The sequence below is a fragment of the Natrix helvetica genome, assembly GCF_964273705.1.
Source record: "Natrix helvetica genome assembly, chromosome: 1".
Classification (NCBI taxonomy): domain Eukaryota; kingdom Metazoa; phylum Chordata; class Lepidosauria; order Squamata; family Natricidae; genus Natrix; species Natrix helvetica.
Window position 1 is genome coordinate 354,676,307 of NC_138548.1, and position 17,855 is coordinate 354,694,161.

At 39.2% G+C, this 17,855-nt stretch overlaps 3 protein-coding genes across 4 annotated transcripts in view; all 3 read right to left on the reverse strand.

Moving 5' to 3' along the window:
* The window catches only part of LOC309384265 (uncharacterized protein), a 104,791-nt gene that overhangs the window by 65,894 nt on the left and 21,042 nt on the right, over positions 1–17,855 (reverse strand). The window lies entirely within an intron of this gene.
* LOC309384250 (uncharacterized protein) overlaps positions 1–17,855 on the reverse strand; it is a 91,249-nt gene that overhangs the window by 16,382 nt on the left and 57,012 nt on the right. The window lies entirely within an intron of this gene.
* Positions 4,159–17,855, reverse strand: part of LOC309384283 (uncharacterized protein) — a 35,152-nt gene continuing 21,455 nt past the window's right edge. For both annotated transcript variants that reach the window (XM_081937597.1, XM_081937596.1), the window contains exon 2: positions 4,159–7,665. In XM_081937597.1, the coding sequence (XP_081793723.1) occupies positions 5,850–7,094 (1,245 nt within the window). In that variant the 5' untranslated portion in view covers positions 7,095–7,665 and the 3' untranslated portion in view covers positions 4,159–5,849. The remainder of the gene's footprint in view (positions 7,666–17,855) is intronic.

Here is a 17,855-nt window from a genome sequence, read left to right on the forward strand (position 1 = left end):
CGCCTCTCAGGCTCTAGCCTGGTGACCACCAAAATGGGCTCGGTGGCCTGAGTGGGGACTTAGGGCTTTTGACCTCGCCCTGTGGACCATCCCCTCTGATGCTTAGTTTGGTTTTATTTAATTTTGTTTAATATTATTATATAGCCCTGTGCAGTGGTGGGATTAGAATAACGTAACAACTGGTTCTCTGGCTGGATAGGCAATTGTGATTGGGTGGGTGATGTCACTCATCACACCCAGCCATGCCTCCTGACTGCTCGCCTCAAAGGTAAAGTAAGATTCAGCCGGCTGGCCGCCACTGCCTATTTTTTGAGGTGTTTTCAGGCCCATAAACAGCCGATAAAGACCCCGCCAAAAGCCTGAAAAATGGCAGGGGCAGGGCCAGTGAGTGGTGGGGAATGCTGGTTCACCGAACTTCGCCTGAACCGGTGTGAACCGGTAGCACCCCACCTCTGGCCCTGTGAGAGATTCAGACGCTAGGGGAACATTGCAAGCCTTTCCAACTCCTAAAAACGGTATGATGAGATGGTGCACTAAAATGTGACACCAAGGAGAGAAAAAACCTGTTCTGGTCCTGGCTGTTGTGTGTCCATCATGTAATGACAGCAAGTGGAAAAATTGTAACCTGTCTTTTTCACTGGTGTTGGGGAAACAAACAATCTTGGAATTATTTGGTGCCTCATTCCTGACACAATCTGAACAGACATGCTTGGTGAACTGAATTCCTGGAACTGTTGAGAAAAGATTAACTTTGAAACTCTAATTCTCATCTCCTCTCATTTTTCTCCTTATACAAGGAGCCACGATCTCTTAACTATAGTCTTCAGTGCTCCAATCCCCCCAGAGATACTGGGTGAAGAATTCTGGGGCTGAAAATCTCGAGGGCACCCAGGGAGAAAAAGGCTGGGACTCTGTACGTGGCATTTCTATCGTCTACCATTATAAAAATGCAAAGGATACTCTACAAAATATTTTTACATCACTGCACAATTTCTACAAAATTAAATACAGGTAATACCCGGAGGTACAATCGTTCCCTTAGCAAACATTCCTTACATGATAAGTGCCCCCTAGTGTTTACCAACAAATCCCGAGATTATGGATATTGTAGTACCAGGGCAGTTGTTCACCCTTACAAATGACTGCGGAAGCTCTGCAACATTTACCCCGCATATTCATGCAACATTCACCCCACATGTTCATGCCCCCCCAACCAGGGGGGAAGAGAGTCACCTTTCAAAGACCCCCTCTCTGTTGTGGTTTCTTTGCCCGCATTTGCAGAGAATAGAGGCCTGACATACTGCGAGATCAGTAGCGTGAGATCTTGTCTAATCTCGCACTTTACGCCTCTATTCTCTGTGAATTGAGACCTGGATGTTTGCAAAGGGAAGACTTGGTCCTTCACGCCTTCCCTCTTTTTGACATTTCCTTACCAAAGGGATGGTGCATTGCTGTAGACTTCAGCAGCCCTTTGCAAAAAACATTTGCTGGCGCCAGTGGAGCTTGGGAGGAGCGGGCACGTTCCCCCCCAAAGTCCTGTTCCTACAGGCAAAGGCTTTTTGCAAAGGGCTGCCAAAACCTACAAAAAGACAATGCTCAAGTGATTTGCGGACAAGAAAGCAGCCCCGAGAGGTTGCTTTCTCGGCATCCGAGGTCTCACCCGGCTGATTTGGGATGAGAAAGCATGGAATGCAAGGGCGAATGCAGGGAGTGATGTCGTTCAATGTAAGAGATTCACTCCCATGAATTCTTGAGTTACAGATGGAATGGGCAGGATCCATTCCATTCCTAACTCGAGAACTGCGTGTATCCAGCAACTTCTGCTGTTGACGACCAGATAGGCATTATTATATTGCCATTCTTCCTTCTTCCCATCTAATGCCATTACATATTTGCCTATAAAAAAATTAGCGTTCCTACGCCTCGCGCCTCGCTATAAGCCGACTGGAGAATGCTACAATTGAAGGAAGCAGCTGCGGTGCGGTGAGGTTGCTTCTCTCTTCATCCCTTACTTTGCATGAAGATTTACTCAGCTTTTAAAACTTTAAAATAACTTTCGGAGCATTTTAGAGGTGCGGCTGGAGGGAGGGGAGTTTTCCCCCCCCCTTGGACAAGCGGCAAGAAACAATTTTGCTCTCAGCCCCCGGGGAAGGAGGAGGGGGGAGAGCCAACGAATGAAGCCTCACTTAGGCTGAGATGATTTTCTTTTCAATTTAATCTTACATATTACAATGATTTGAGGACTTTTGGAACTTTTTAAAACTTCGTTACGCCTCTGTGCCCAAAACTGGCAGGGCAAGATGGCACACTTCCGTTGTCTTTATGAACTCTGAAACCTGACTCCACCTTTAAAATTCAGGCTTCCGGTCTTTGTCTCCGTGTCTCCCAGAGGAATCTCTTGTGGATTGGTATTTTTTCAACCTTCTAGGGGAAATTTTCTATCTATTGCCAGACTTATTGGAGAGACTCTCTTCTGCCTGGTTCTTCTGCTCCCGGATTCACCTGGCTACCCTTCTTTTCTAACTGCTTACTTCATATTTGGACTGAACTTCTAACGTTATAAAGGATGGCATCTAAAAGACCCCCTCCTGGAAAACCTGGCTTTGCCACTTCTGCTCCAACATCCGCAACATCCAGTCCAGCCACACAGTCAAAGATAACAGAATTGATGCAACATAAGACTACAGAGATGGACTTTCAACAAATGCTTCAACAAATTCTACAGGGCCAGGAGGAAATCAAGAAACAGCTAAGGGAAATGAAAGATGAAATTAAAGAAAATCAAGCCCAAATATATAAGAACTCACAAAGACTGAATCTTGTGGAAGGGGGGGTGGAGGAGGTGAGGGGGGGGGGGTGGAAGCTGTGCAGAAAGGGAACAAAGATCTTGACATCCAACAGATGAAATTAGAATTTGAGAGAATGTCCTATTATCTTAGATTTCAAAATGTTATAGAAGAAGATGGGGAAAATATAAGGGACATCATGACAAACATTCTGGCTGACTACACACACAAAGAAAAACAACAGATGGGGTGGGATATAGACCTGGTTTATAGAGTGAACTCAGCTTACGCTAGAACACACAATGTACCCAGGGAGGTTCACATTAAATTCCTTAGAAAAAGCACAAGAGATGAGATTCTGGGTGTACAAAGGGGGCAAGCATTGACATATCATGATATGGAGATAACCATTCTGAAGCAGATCCCTAAGAAGATTAGAGAAAAAAGAAAAAATTATTCGCAATTAGCGAATAAATTATACCAGAAAGGGGTGTGGTTTAGATGGTTGATGCCTGAAGGTATGCTGATATTCTGGGAGGAGACAAGAATCAGAATTAATTCACCCATAGAGGCGCAGGCCTTTATGGAAAAAAATAAAACACTCCTAGAGAAACCACCAGACACCACAACGGACACGCAGGACACGGGAGGGGCCAGAGCTCTGCCAGTGGAGGGAGATGGGGCAATAGCAAGAAGACTCAGATCACAGAAATAAATAAGAAAATCATATTATTATAAATTGACCGAAAGTGAAAATGGAATTATATTAGGATTTTATACTGAAATGTTTAATTTGATTGAATTTAATAATAGAACTAATATGCTGATTGTAATCAATTATATACTAATGCATTATATATAAATGTATACTATGGGTATGGAGGGGGGGGTGCCTCTCACATTTTGCAACTGCCAAAATTTGTATACCTGTCCATTTACCCTTTTCCCTATAAATTTTGAAAAACCAATAAAAATTTTATTAAAGAAAAAATTAGGCAAATTCTTTACAGTCAAATTTAACAGTCAATTTGTCAGCTGGACTTAACAATGTGACATTATAAATGAACTTTAAATCTTCTCTACACTCATTACTTAGGGCCCCATGATGATTTTCTTGTGTGCAATAAGGGTGGAATGTTTCCTGAAGCATCATCCACACTTGGGGAACTCAAATGGTTTCTTCTCTGTGTGTATGAGAATATGATTTAGAAGGCTAGTCCACAGTCTGGATACCCATATGGTTCCTTTCCTGAGGTATATTACTAGACTGGAATTCCAACTGAAACCTTTTCCACAAACGGGACAATCAAAGGGTTTTTCTCCTGTGTGAGTCCTCTGGTGTCTCATGAATTTAAAAATTCACTGCTACTCGGTGGCTGGAGGTTTGTGTATTGGAAACGAAACACTCTTACTTTTCTCACTGATTATCCTGGCTTGGCACTTCAAGGTCTCACAGCTTGTTTATAGAGAGTGATAAGAAGAAAAGCATACAGATGTCCCTTTGAAGTATATCTTTAACCAGAGAAAGGTGAAAATAAAACATTATTGTGAATCTGTTTAATCTTGTTAAAACCTTCCAAGCTAGAGCAGCAGTGTTTGTTAGCTGGAGATAATGGCACAATCTCAACAGCAGAAAGAAATTTTAAGTCTGCAAAAGATATTCTCAGAAATACAGAAATTATCACACACATATGAGAGGATAGAGAAGAAGTTGGAAGACTTAGAGCATCTAACAGCAAAATATGATGAAGAAGTTGGAGATGTTTATCAAGTGGAAAAAGTGGTGGTTAAAATCCTAAAAATCGAAGGGGAAAATGAATGCAAAGAAATTAAAATTGCTGATATTTATGGTGATTGATTTGTCTCTGAAAATGGAAAGAGTGGAATACTGAAAGAGGAATGAAATGGAGGGGAAATCCACCCCAAATGGCAAGATACAGAAGAAGAAAAAACAAAAGAATTTATGGATTTAAAGAGATAAATTTTATTAGCAATATCATTGATAACACTACCGACAATCAATGATAAGCTGATTAAGAAAACAGAAGAAGGGCATTGAAATTACATGAGAGATGTAAATTGAAATTACATGAGAGATGCAAGGAGTTGCTAAGAGTACATACAAAGTTGATTAAGGAGATGATTAGAGGACTGACACCACAAATGGCAGAAGATATGAGACTGTTTTGCTACTGGAAAGATACAGGTTGATAGATGGAAGAGTATAATTTAAAACTAGTTAAACTTAGTGAAATTTAGTGACAATAGATATAGTTAAATAAATAATTGATAATGATAATAATGTATACAATGTGTAGTGTTATGATAAGTAATAATTGGATAAGAATATTTAATGGTACCCATGAAAGGAAGATTAGAAATATAAAGGTTAATAAAAAGAACTAAGTTAGATACAGTTAAATCTTGATTATTAGGGGGAAAATGTTATGATGCAGGATATAGTTAAATAAAGGAGGGATAATGATAACAACGTATATACAGGTACGGGTACAACATAAGGAAACTGGATGTAAATTGCAAACAGTGATTTGGAAAGGAGGATTAGAAAACTTTGTTATTAAATATTATGGATATTTAGCTAGAATAGGAAATAAGGATTTAATGTTATTGGAGGATTTTAGAAATAGTAAATGAAATGCCAGTATATGGTTATGTATTAAATCTTGGTGTATTTTATGATGAAGGACGTTTAAACAATTGTAGTCAAATGAAAACGGAGGTATGATGATGGTAACATGTATAAATATCTGAGTTAAAATACTTGAGTTAATATGAATTATGTCTGTTGACTGTGGAAGAGATGCACGAAAGCCTTTTTGTAACCAACTGATACACTTTCTACAGTATGTAAAGAAGGATGTGTTGTGTTTGTTTTGAAAATTTTAAAAAATATATATAAAAATAAATAAAGGGTTTCTTGCCTATGTGAATCCCCTTGGTGTATCGCCAGGTTGGAATTATCACAGAAACGTTTCTCATAATCAGGACATTCAAATGGTTTCTTCTTGGTGTGAGTCCATGTTGCCATACTCGCGAAAGCATTTACCACATGGGAAGTACTTGTAGGCCTTCTCTCCTGCATGACTCCTCTGGTGCACCATAAGCTGGGATCTCTGAGAGAAACCTTTCCACGATCAGGACATTCTTGCCAAAATGTTTACCACAGTCAGGCCATTTAAAGGGTTTTCCTCCTGTGTGAATCCTCTGGTGTTGAACCAGCGTGGAACTCTGACTGAAACTTTTCCCACAGTCAAGACATTTAAAGGGTTTCTCTCCTGTGTGAGTCCTCTGGTGTTCCACGAGGTGGGAATTTTTACTGAAACTTTTCCCACAAACAGGACATTCAAACGGTTTCTCTCCTGTGTGAATCCTCTGGTGTTGAACCAGGGTGGAATTGTGACTGAAACTTTGCCCACAGTCAGGACAATTAAAGGGTTTCTCTCCTGTGTGAGTCCTCTGGTGTTCCATGACGTGGGAATTTTTACTGAAACATTTCCCACAAATAGGACATTCATACGGTTTCTCTCCTGTGTGAATCCTCTGGTGTTGAACCAGGGTAGAATTCTGACCGAAACTTTTCCCACAGTCAGGACATTCAAAGGGCTTTTCTCCTGTGTGAATCCTCTGGTGCTTCATGAGGTGGGAATTCTGACTGAAACATTTCCCACAAACAGGACATTCATACGGTTTCTCTCCTGTGTGAATCCTCTGGTGGCCAATAACGCTGGAATTCTGACTGAAACTTTTTCCACAGTCAGGGCATTTAAAGGGTTTCTCTCCTGTGTGAGTCCTCTGGTGTTTCACCAGGCTGGAATTGTGACTGAAACTTCTCCCACAATCAGGACATTCAAAGGGTTTCTCTCCTGTGTGAATCCTCTGGTGTTGAACCAGGCTGGAATTGGTACTGAAACTTTTACCACAATCAGGACATTCAAAGGGTTTCTCTCCTGTGTGAGTCCTCTGGTGTGTCACAAGGCTGGAATTGGTACTGAAACCTTTGCCACAATCAAGACAATCAAAGCGTTTCTCTCCTGTGTGAATCCTCTGGTGTCTCACCAGGCTGGAATTCCAACTGAAACTTTTCCCACAATCAGGACATTGAAAGGGTGTCTCTCCTGTGTGAATCCTCTGGTGTTGAACCAGGCTGGAATTCTGAATGAAACATTTCCCACAATCAGGACATTCGAAGGGTTTCTCCTTGGTGTGAGTCCATGTTGTCATGCTCGCTAAAGCATTTACCGCATTGGGAGCACTTGTAGAGCTTCTCTCCTGTGTGGGTCCTTCCATGAAACAAAACGGATTTGTTCTGATCAAAGGTTTTGCCACATTCAGAGTATATTTAAAGCTTTTCTCCAGTCTAGATCCTCTCAGGCATAATCAACTATGATTTGCAAGTTGTATCTTTCCCACAACTGGCATGTATATGGAGATTTCCCACAACTCATATTACTGAGAAGGCCAAAAATGTGGATGATCCCTTGTTTAGTGGTGCTTTGATTTAGTGGTGATTTTCTTCCTCCCAGAGCAAGGCCTGCAACACTGTCTAATCTACATGACTTTCCAATTGACCTTTACCTCCCCATTGACTTCTTCACTTCCCTCTTTTGCTGAATGGAAAAATAATCTCCCTTTACTTTTCATGTAAGGTATGCTTGAATTTCACACACTACTTTTCCCAGCTAGAAATAACTTCTTGATTTTCTCTTGCTTCTCTTTCACCTGCTGAGGAATGTGAAGAATTGTGTGGCTCTCTGAAGGAAATGGAAGATATTTCGATTTCTGGACTGACTTGCTTTGATATTCAATGTTGCTTGTTATCCTCAGTTGTCCAGAGCGCTCTTATTGCCTTCCTCTTTGTCTGTAAGATTCAAATAAAATTGTGCATAAAATAGTTGCGTAAGACGAGAAAAAAATATAAAAGTTTACATTACAATGAAATAGCAAACATGCTCCCATAAGCTCTTTCATTAATCATGATTCATTTGAGACACGGAAGTATACCCAGATCCAAGTTCGAATATCCATTCAATGACGAAATGTACTTGTGGACTGGGGCAATCACAAATTCTCAGCAGTGCAAAAGGTTGTTTTCAAATACAATCAAGTGAAAAAAGAAAATAGGACATGGTAGATTTTTTTTAAATGGTTTTTTAAAATTTTAAATAGGATTTTGAAAAAAATTAAATTAAATTGTTTTTATTTAAGTCAGATTTTTTTTTAATCAAATTTATTTTGATAAATTTGGAGTAAAAATATATCTAAAGATACCGTATTTTTCAGAGTATAAGATGTTCCGAAGTATAAGACACACCTAGATTTTGGGGAGGAAAACAAGGGGAAAGTATCTGCCTCTCCCTCCCAGTAATTTGCCTCCTTGCAACAAACAGTACAGACAATATACACAGTTTGTAGTGTTACATTTCAGACTATACTTGTCCATATGCTGTTAAAATTGATGTGCTTTTTGGAAGTATAGTTATTCTCTGCTATTTAAAAGAATAGCACTTTTTAAAACAATAGCACTGGGCCTCTTCAGATCAAGCATTTATTTTAAAAAGCTTCTACATTTTGTTAAGTTGTCTACAATAATTTGAACATTCTATAGGCATTTATAGTTGTTGATTTACCTCCTTGCAGCAAACAGCCTGATTAGCACAAGGGGAAAAAAAGCTGCCTCTACCTCCCAGCAATTTGCCTTGTGGAGCAAACAGCAAGTTTCACTTTCAATTTCTCCGGATCATCAGCTGTTTCAGGCTGCAGGGATTGCTATAGCTTATTGAAACCTCTGAAAGGCCCTGTTTGCTGCAAAGAGATAAATTGCTGGGAGCAGAGACCAAAGGGTTGGGGCCCATGGGTGGGTGGGGCTACATTCAGTGTATAAGACGCACCCAAATTTTCACCCTCTTTAGGAGGGGGGGGGAGGTGCGTCTTATACTCCAAACAATACGGTAGTTTTCTATTTAAGATACATTAATAATTTGGTTTATTCAGCATGAAAAGGAGCTTAGTTATGTAACATTTGGCTGCATATTCTGCAAGATTTACATTTTTGGTAAACTCATTTAATGAATCCAAGCTCTTCAAGTTATATAGGAAACCTTCATTTTGTTTGCAAGTAATAATATAAAAGATTCTAACTACCAGCAAGAATGAGTCCTTATATTTCAAGAGCATCTTTCATTTCAGATCCATCATGGCAGCACCTGTTAGCGGACATCCACTCACCTACTGCCCGCCACCTCCCTCATCTTGTTGAGTCATTGCCGCATCACCAATTAAAGGGAATAGGACTGTCAGTGACTCAACAGTGGGTCAGAGGAGGAGCCGCTGTGGAATAGGAAGGACAGTTGCTCTTTAAAAATTATGATTTAAATTGAGTTGATTTAAATTGAGTTGATTTAAATCAAGCCTTTTTACTAGTGATTTAAATCAAATTAATCTAAATCATATCTACCCTGAAATAGACCCTCTTTGATTTCTATGGTTTTATTTATCAAGATATCATAAATACCATCGCAACAGAGCAGAAGAGAATAACAAAATTGGAAGGGACCTTGGAGGTCTTCTAGTCCAATCCCCCTGATCAAGACGTTGGTCCGTCTCTACTTAAAAGACTCCAGTGTCATGCCCCCATCAGAGCCTGAATCTGCGGGGGATGATGAGCTGGAAGAAGAGGACAGAGATCGAGGGGCAGCTCCGCTGGCTTTGTAGGAAAGTGGGAAAGGGCGGGGCTTTTCAAGAACAGAAAGGATAGTAGACAGGGAGGAGCAGGAGAGACAGAGCTCAGGTGATGAGCAGGGACTACCCACTCCTGATCCTAGAGCAAGAAGAGGAGAAGGAACTGTTCTCACCATTAAGAAATTTCTCACTGCTTCCATAGTATAAAGAGGTGAAGTAGCAGCCAAGTACTGCTATTAAAGTGCCCTTGATCAATTGATCATCCACAAGTATAACCAAATCTATAAAAGCCAAAATTGTAGGAATGTGCTAGTCTCCAGCATTGAGGTGTGTGTTAACACAGTGCCAAAGAATAAAGAATCAGCAATGATCTTATAGAAGGAATTGTTGCTGCCCATCAATTTGGGACGGTTTAAAAGGCCATTTCAAAACAACTTAAAACCCATCATGCCACAGTGAGGAAGTCACAAGTGGAAAACGTTCAGGACAGTTGCTAATCTTCCCAGGTGTGGACATTCAAGGAAATTCAGCTCAAGGTCAGATGGTACAATAGCCAGAGAAATTGCAAAAAAGTTATATCTCAGGCTCTATAGCAGGGCTGTCAAGCTACTGGCCTGTGGACCACTTGGGTCAGGCGCTGGCCATGACCACTTTAACGAAAGAGATAAAAGTCGCGTCACATGATGATGCTGTGATGATGCGAGCTTGACACCCCTCCACTACAGGCTTCAGTTAGCATGTTAAATGTTAAAATTCATGACAGCAAAATTAGAAAAAGACTGAACAAGTATGGTTCGTTTGGAAGGATTGCCAGGAGAAAGCATCTTCTCTCTAAAGAGATCATAGCAGCACGGCTGAGTTGTGCAAAGTTGCATCTGAACAAATCACAGGACTTCTGGAACACTGTCCTTTGCACAGACCAAAGTGGAGACGGTTGGCCGTAATGCAGTTGGGCCAGAGGCCATCTATCCAATAGCTAAAGCTTGGCTGACATGGGATTATGCAACAGGAAAATGGTCACAAAAACACATCAGTAAATCTACAACAGAATGGCTGAAAAAGAAAAGAACCAAGGTGTTGCAAATGGCAGTCAAAGTCCAGACCTCAACCTGATTGGCGGAACTTCAAGAGAGTTGTGCATAAAAAAAAACACCCACAAACCTCAATGAACTGAAGCAATGTTGTAAAAAAGATGGGCCAAAATTCCTCCACAATGCTATAAGAGACTGATAATGTTATACAGAAAACAATTGCTTCTAGTCATTGTTACTAAAGGTGGTTCTACAAATTATTGAATCATACGTTGTTGTTTTTTACACATATTCTCTGTTTTGGCTTTCTTTTTATAAAATAAATGATGACCTGATGTAATATGTCATGTGGTGTTGTTCATCTACGGTTGTTTTGCCGACTTATAAGAATGTCTAAGAAAAGAGATATTTGCGGAAGCTTTTGTCCAATTAACTGGTGAATCCAAGACCGAATATGACTGGCAGATGGACAAAAGTTACCGTGTAAATTCATGGATTGCCAGATGGAGACAACTACTAAGAGATATTGTAATCTATTTTGTTACCAGGAAAATAAGAAATGGGATATTACAAGCGACGTATAAAAACAAATTGCAGGTAGCAGGTCAAGAGGTGACTATTAAAGGAAATTCCCCCTAAAATGTTGAGATCTAGAAAGAATTATGCATTCCTAGTGGATGAACTCAGAACTCGCCAGATATAGTACAGATTGGAGGTCCCAGAAGGATTGGTGGTGAATTACTTAGGAGAAAGATATCGTCTTAGCTCAGTCTGGAAAGCAAGAGATTTTTACAGCAATGTATTAAAGGCTGGACACTCTCCATCCCCAGGATCTAGAGGAAGAAAAGAAGCAAGGGAAGATAAACAGGAAGATATCCAGGCACAAGCGGGTGCTGCTCAAACCCTGGACTTACTTGAGATAGAAGAAATCATGGAACAAAGACAAACCTGAGCAGTTACCAAACGTAAAGAGCAAGAATTAAAGATGCAACAAGCCCAGACAACAATCCAAGAAACTATAAGCATAAATACAGAAGCCATGGGGGGAGCCAGACCGAAGATGAAATTCAAGCAGGATTTCCAGGTCGCTCTTAAAAAGCTTCAGGGGGCTGAAGATGACAATTACATTTCTAACCTGGAACGTTAATGGTTTAAATTCACCAAAAAAAAAAAGGAAAAAAAATATTCCACTATCTGAAACAATTTAAAAATGATGTGATTTGTCTGCAAGAAACACATATTAGAACACAGGACCAGAAATATCTGATGAATGCAAGATTGGGACTACATTTTGTGGCATCTGCTCCAGAGAAGAAAAATGGTATAGTTATATACTTAAGATAAGACTTAAAGGCTGAATTAATTGAAGCAGATCCTCAAGGAAGATATATTGCAATTGAACTATTAATAGAAGGAAAGAAAATACTTTTAACAGGAGTATATGCCTCCAATCAACAACAAGAAAATTTTTACAAGTTGCTTCATACCAAATTAATACAATGGGATTATAGATCGTGTATATTACTGGGTGATTGGAACGGAGTATTGGACACTATGAAGGACAAGAAGAGACTCTTGCAAAATACTCAAACACGAGCAAGATTGCCTAAATCTTTTTTTAACATGATAGATGATATGGAACTGAGAGATATCTGGAGAGAACGGAATCTTAAAGAACGGGACTTCACATTTTTTTCCGATAGGCATCAATCCTTTTCTAGAATTGATTTTATACTAATGACAAATGATTTCCTTTCCAGGGTGAAGACAAAGAAGATATGCCCGAGAACTCTAACAGATCATAATCTGGTTTGGATGGAATTGGAATATGGAGAGGGATCTAGGAGGTCTTGGAGGTTAAATGAAAATCTATTTAGATACGAGAGAAATGTTACAGAATGCAAAAAATTATTGAAAGAATATTTTGCTTTTAATATGCATAAGGGGACATCTATGGAAATGATTTGGGACGCAAGTAAAGCATATATGAGAGGTGTTTTAATAAACTTAAATAACCTACATAGACGTAGACAGGGAGAAAAGCGAAGGGAATTGGAAGAGATAAAAAAGAAAGAGCAGGTGCTAATATCTAACCCAGATGATAAGAAGACAAAAGAAGCAATTACTTTACTGCGAGGGCAGTTTAACATGTTGATGTCAGATCAAGTAGCCACTAATCTGCTATACGCTAAACATAATACTTTTTGTAATGCAAATAAACCAGGCAGATGGTTAGCATACATGTTAAGGAAGAAACAAAAGTTTCGTACTATAGAGAAGATAGAATACAAAGGTAAAGAAGTCTATCAACAAGACACGATTAAAAAGGCTTTTTTAGAATTCTATACTAGACTGTATGCTGGTGATAAAATACAAGGTTTAGATAGAGATAGATATTTGGAGAAAGGGGAAATCCCTATAGTTACAGATGAGCAAAGGGAAAGACTGAATCAACCGGCAACCACGGAGGAAACCTTCCTGGTTATTAAGCAGTTAAAAATTGGCAAGGCCCCTGGTACAGATGGGTTGACAGCGGTTTATTACAAAAAGTTACAATTAGAAATGGTAGAACCTTTTAAGGAATTATTTAATAAAATTCAATTGGAAGGAAGGGTATCACCATCTTGGAGAACAGCCTTCATTTCCCTGATTCCGAAAGAAGATCAGGATCACACTCACCCCAAAAACTACAGGCCTATATCATTACTTAATACAGATTATAAATTTTTTGCTAAAATATTAGCAAACAGGCTGATGTCAGCTATACAACAAATGATTCACAATGATCAATCTGGTTTTATACAGGGGAGACAAATGAAAAGTAATGTAAGATAAATTGTTAATATATTGGAATATCTGGGGAAGAATAACCAAGTTCCCGCAGTGCTTATATTGACGCGGAGAAAGCATTTGATCGAGTGAATTGGCAATTTCTAATGAAAATAATACAAAAGATGCAACTTGGAGAGTATTTCACACAATCTATCAAGGTAATATACCAGAAACAGACAGCACAAATTATAGTTAATGGTAGCTTAACAGAATGCTTTAAAATTGAAAAAGGAACAAGACAGGGGTGTCCCCTGTCTCCATTATTGTTCATCTTAACCTTGGAGTTATTGTTGAACAGAATATGTGGGTCAGATGATCTACAAGGAATTAAGATTAGGCATTATGAATATAGAGTACGAGCATTTGCGGACGACTTGGTTGTAACTTTAACCCAACCGGGGAAATCAGCTATAGGTTTAATTAATATAATTAATCAATATGGTCAAGTATCAGGGTTTAAAATAAATCTAGAGGAAACAAAGATGATAATTAAAAATATGACCATAAATCAAAAAGAAGAATTAGAAAAAGTAACAGGATGTGAGATAGTAAAAAAGGTTAAATATTTAGGAGTTCATATTACAACCTCAAATGGGAAACTGTATAATTATGAACCATTATGGCATAAAATACAGAGATGACTAAATGGAAAAAACTACAACTGTCTTTGTTGGGAAGGATAGCAGCAGTAAAAATGAATGTTTTGCGAAAGTTTCTATTTCTTTTTCAAATGATACCAATACTCAAAAAGATGCAAATTTGGAAGAATGGCAGAAAGGTATTAATAATTTTGTTTGGGCAGGGAAGAAACCGAGAATAAAACTTAAAATAATGCAAGATATACGTGAAAGGGGAGGTTTGAAAACGCCCAACTTAAAATTATACTATGAAGCAGTAGTTTTATCAACAATCAGCAATTGGATTAATTTAACAGAGGATAGAATACTGAATATTGAGGGATATGATTTGGTATACAGTTGGCATGCTTACTTAATATATGATAAGAAGGTGGACAAGATTTTTAAAAGCCATATTTTAAGGAATGCTCTACTGCATGTCTGGAAAAAATATCAATATAAGTTAAATGATAAGATACCTATGTGGGTAGTGCCCAGACACGCAATAGAGAATATAAGCATAGAACAAAAACAGGATGTAGTTACATATAGAGAGCTTCTTAACATAGAAAGAGGTGTACTACAGTTAAAGCCTTTGAATGTACTAAGAGAGGAAAGGGTAATTCAAACCTGGGTTTCAGTATGGACAGTTACAGGCCAGATGGAAAAAAGATCAGAAAATTGGTATCATGCAAAATGAGGATAATTTGGTAAAACAAATTAGGGACCAGGGTCAAATGCATATAAAAAGGTTGTATAATATACTGATAGAAATGGATTCTGAAACAGAGTTAGTTAAAGATTGTATGATAAAATGGGCACAAAACTTTGAAGAACCAATAATGATGGAAACATGGGAAAAGATTTGGGTAAGGAATGTAAAATTTACACAAGCTCAAAACTTGAGAGAGAATTTCTATAAGATGTTTTATAGATGGCATTTAGTTCCTAAAAAGTTAGCTTGCATGTATCCGAATTTACAACCTAAATGTTGGAGATGTGATTGTTCTGACGCTATGTATTACCATATATCAGGGGTGGGGAACTGTGGCTCTTTTGCGACTTGTGGACTTCAACTCCCAGAATTCCAGAACCAACATAGCTGCCTCAGGAATTCTGGGAGTTGAAGTCCACAAGTCGCAAAAGAGCCACAGTTCCCCACCCCTGCCATATATGATGGACTTGCAAAAAAGTTAAAGCATTTTGGATAAAAATATGGTGGATTATTCAAAATATTCTTAAAAAGAGGATAAAGTTCACTCCCCAGCTGTTCTTGTTAGGGATAATTACAGACTGTATAGTTATAGAGACCAATTTGATTCTGAATTTAACAATGGCAGCAAGATTTCTGGTGGCGCAGTACTGGAAGAAGGAAGAGTTGCCTACTAAAGAATGGACGTTAAAAGTAGTAAACTTAGCAGAGATGGCCAAAATCTCAGCATATCTCAAGGACCATTCAGATGAGAAATACAAGTTGGAATGGAGAAGATGGATTGAATATATTCAAAATTAATATCGGATTAAGAAATTCCAATTAGCTTATGAGTGAAAGAACAAGGATTGGTATAATTTATCTAAAGTTAGTTTAATAAAAGAAGAGTTAAAGTACAAGAGGAGGAAGATGTTAAAGTTAGTTAGCTTATGTTAGCGCATGATTGTTAAATGTTTATACCCTGTATTTTGCTCTGGGAGGTTGGGGGGAGGGAGGGTTGGAGGGGGCTGGGATCGGGGTGGAGGGAGGGGAGGGAAAGGGGATTTATTTGTAAAATTTATTAAAACTCTTTAATAATAAAAAAAAAGAATGTCTAAGGACCAAATGATTTTTACTATGTTCTGATATGTAAAATCATAGAAATCAAGGAGAATGTACTTTCTTTGTCACATTACTGTATATCTGAAAGTCCTGGGGATAGATTATACGTTTTCAAATACTGTATTTTTCAGAGTTGAAGACACTCCAAACTATAAGATGCACCTAGCTTTTGGAGAGGAAAACAAGAAAGTAGAAAAATCTGCCTCTCAGCAATTTGCCTCCTTGTCCCAAACAGCAAACAGTACAAAAGATATACACTGTTTGTGGTGTTACATTTCAGACTATACTTGAACAGATGCCGTTAACATTGATGCGGCTTTCTGGAAGTATACATTATTCTCTGCTATTTAAAAGAAGATACAATAGCACTGGGCCTCTTCAGATCAAGCATTTATTTTAAAAAGCTTCTTCATTTTGTTAAGTTGTCTAAAAAAATCATAAAGCAGTTTTTAAAAAATAAGTGTAATAATTTGAACGTTCTATAGGCATTTATAGTTATTGACTTACTTCTTTGCAGCAAACAGCATGTTTCAGTTTAGACTGATTTAAAAAAATATGCCTCTGCCTCCCAGCAAATTGCCTCATTGCAGCAAACAGCAAGTTTCGCTTTCAATTTCAGTTTAAGCATGGGGCTCCCGATGATCAGCTGTGCCGCCTCTTGCTGCAAGGAGGTAAATTGCTGGGAGGCAGAGGCCAAAGGGTGGGGGCCGGTGGGTGGGACTACATTCGGTGTATAAGACGCACCCAAATTTTCACCCTCTTTTCGAGGGGGAAAAAGGTATGTCTTATACTCCAAAAAGTACAGTATATACGTGTAGTCCTCAATGGAACTGCATCTACATGGAGGGAAGTATGCAGTGGAGTACCCCAAGGCTCTGTTTTAGGCCCAGTACTCTTCAACATCTTCATCAATGATTTGGATGAGGGAATAAATGGGGAACTCATCAAATTTGCAGATGACACCAAGCTGGCAGGAATAGCCAACACTCCAGAAGATAGGCTTAAGATACAGAAGGATCTTGACAAACTTGAACATTGGGCACTATCTAATAAAATGAAATTCAATGGTGAAAAGAGTAAGGTTCTACATTTAGGCAACAAAAACGGAATGCACAGGTACAGTATAGGTGGTACCGTGCTCAATAGTAGTAACTGTGAGAGGGATCTTGGAGTTCTAGTGGACAAACATTTAAATATGAGCCAGCAGTGTGCAGCAGCTGCCAAAAAAGCCAACACAGTTCTAGGCTGCATCAACAGAGGGATAGAATCAAGATCACGTGAAGTGTTAATACCACTTTATAATGCCTTGGTAAGGCCACACTTGGAATACTGCATTCAGTTCTGGTCGCCACGATGTAAAAAAGATATGGAGACTCTAGAAAGAGTGCAGAGAAGAGCAACAAAGATGATTAGGGGACTGGAGACTAAAACATATGAAGAATGGTTGCAGGAACTAGGTATGTCTAGCTTAAGAGAAAGAAGGACTAGGGAAGACATGATAGCAGTGTTCCAATATCTCAGGGGTTGCCACAAAGAAGAGGGAGTCAAGCTATTCTCCAAGGCACCTGAGGACAGAACAAGAAGCAATGGGTGGAAACTAATCAAGGAGAGAAGCAACTTAGAACTGAGAAGAAACTTCCTGACAGTTAGAACAATTAATCAGTGGAACAGCTTGCCTCCAGAAGTTGTGAATGCCCCAACACTGGAAGTCTTTAAGAAGATGTTGGATAGCCATTTGTCTGGAACGGTATAGGGTTTCCTGCCTAGGCAGGGGGTTGGACTAGAAGACCTCCAAGGTCCCTTCCAACTCTACTATTGTATTATTGTATATACCAGTGATGGCAAACCTATGTCACGCGTGCCACAGGTGGCACACAAAGCCATTTGTCAGGGCACGCGAGGTGCTGTCCTGTCAGCTGGCCAGCGCGCATGCGCGCGCTGGCCAGCTCAGTTCACCTTTTTTTAAAGCCATTTTTTGCCCTCCCCAGGCTCCAGAGGCTTTATAGGAGCCTGGGGAGGGCGAAAAGAGCCTCCCTCACCCGCCCTGGAGGCCCTCCAGAGGCTTCATGAGCTTCTG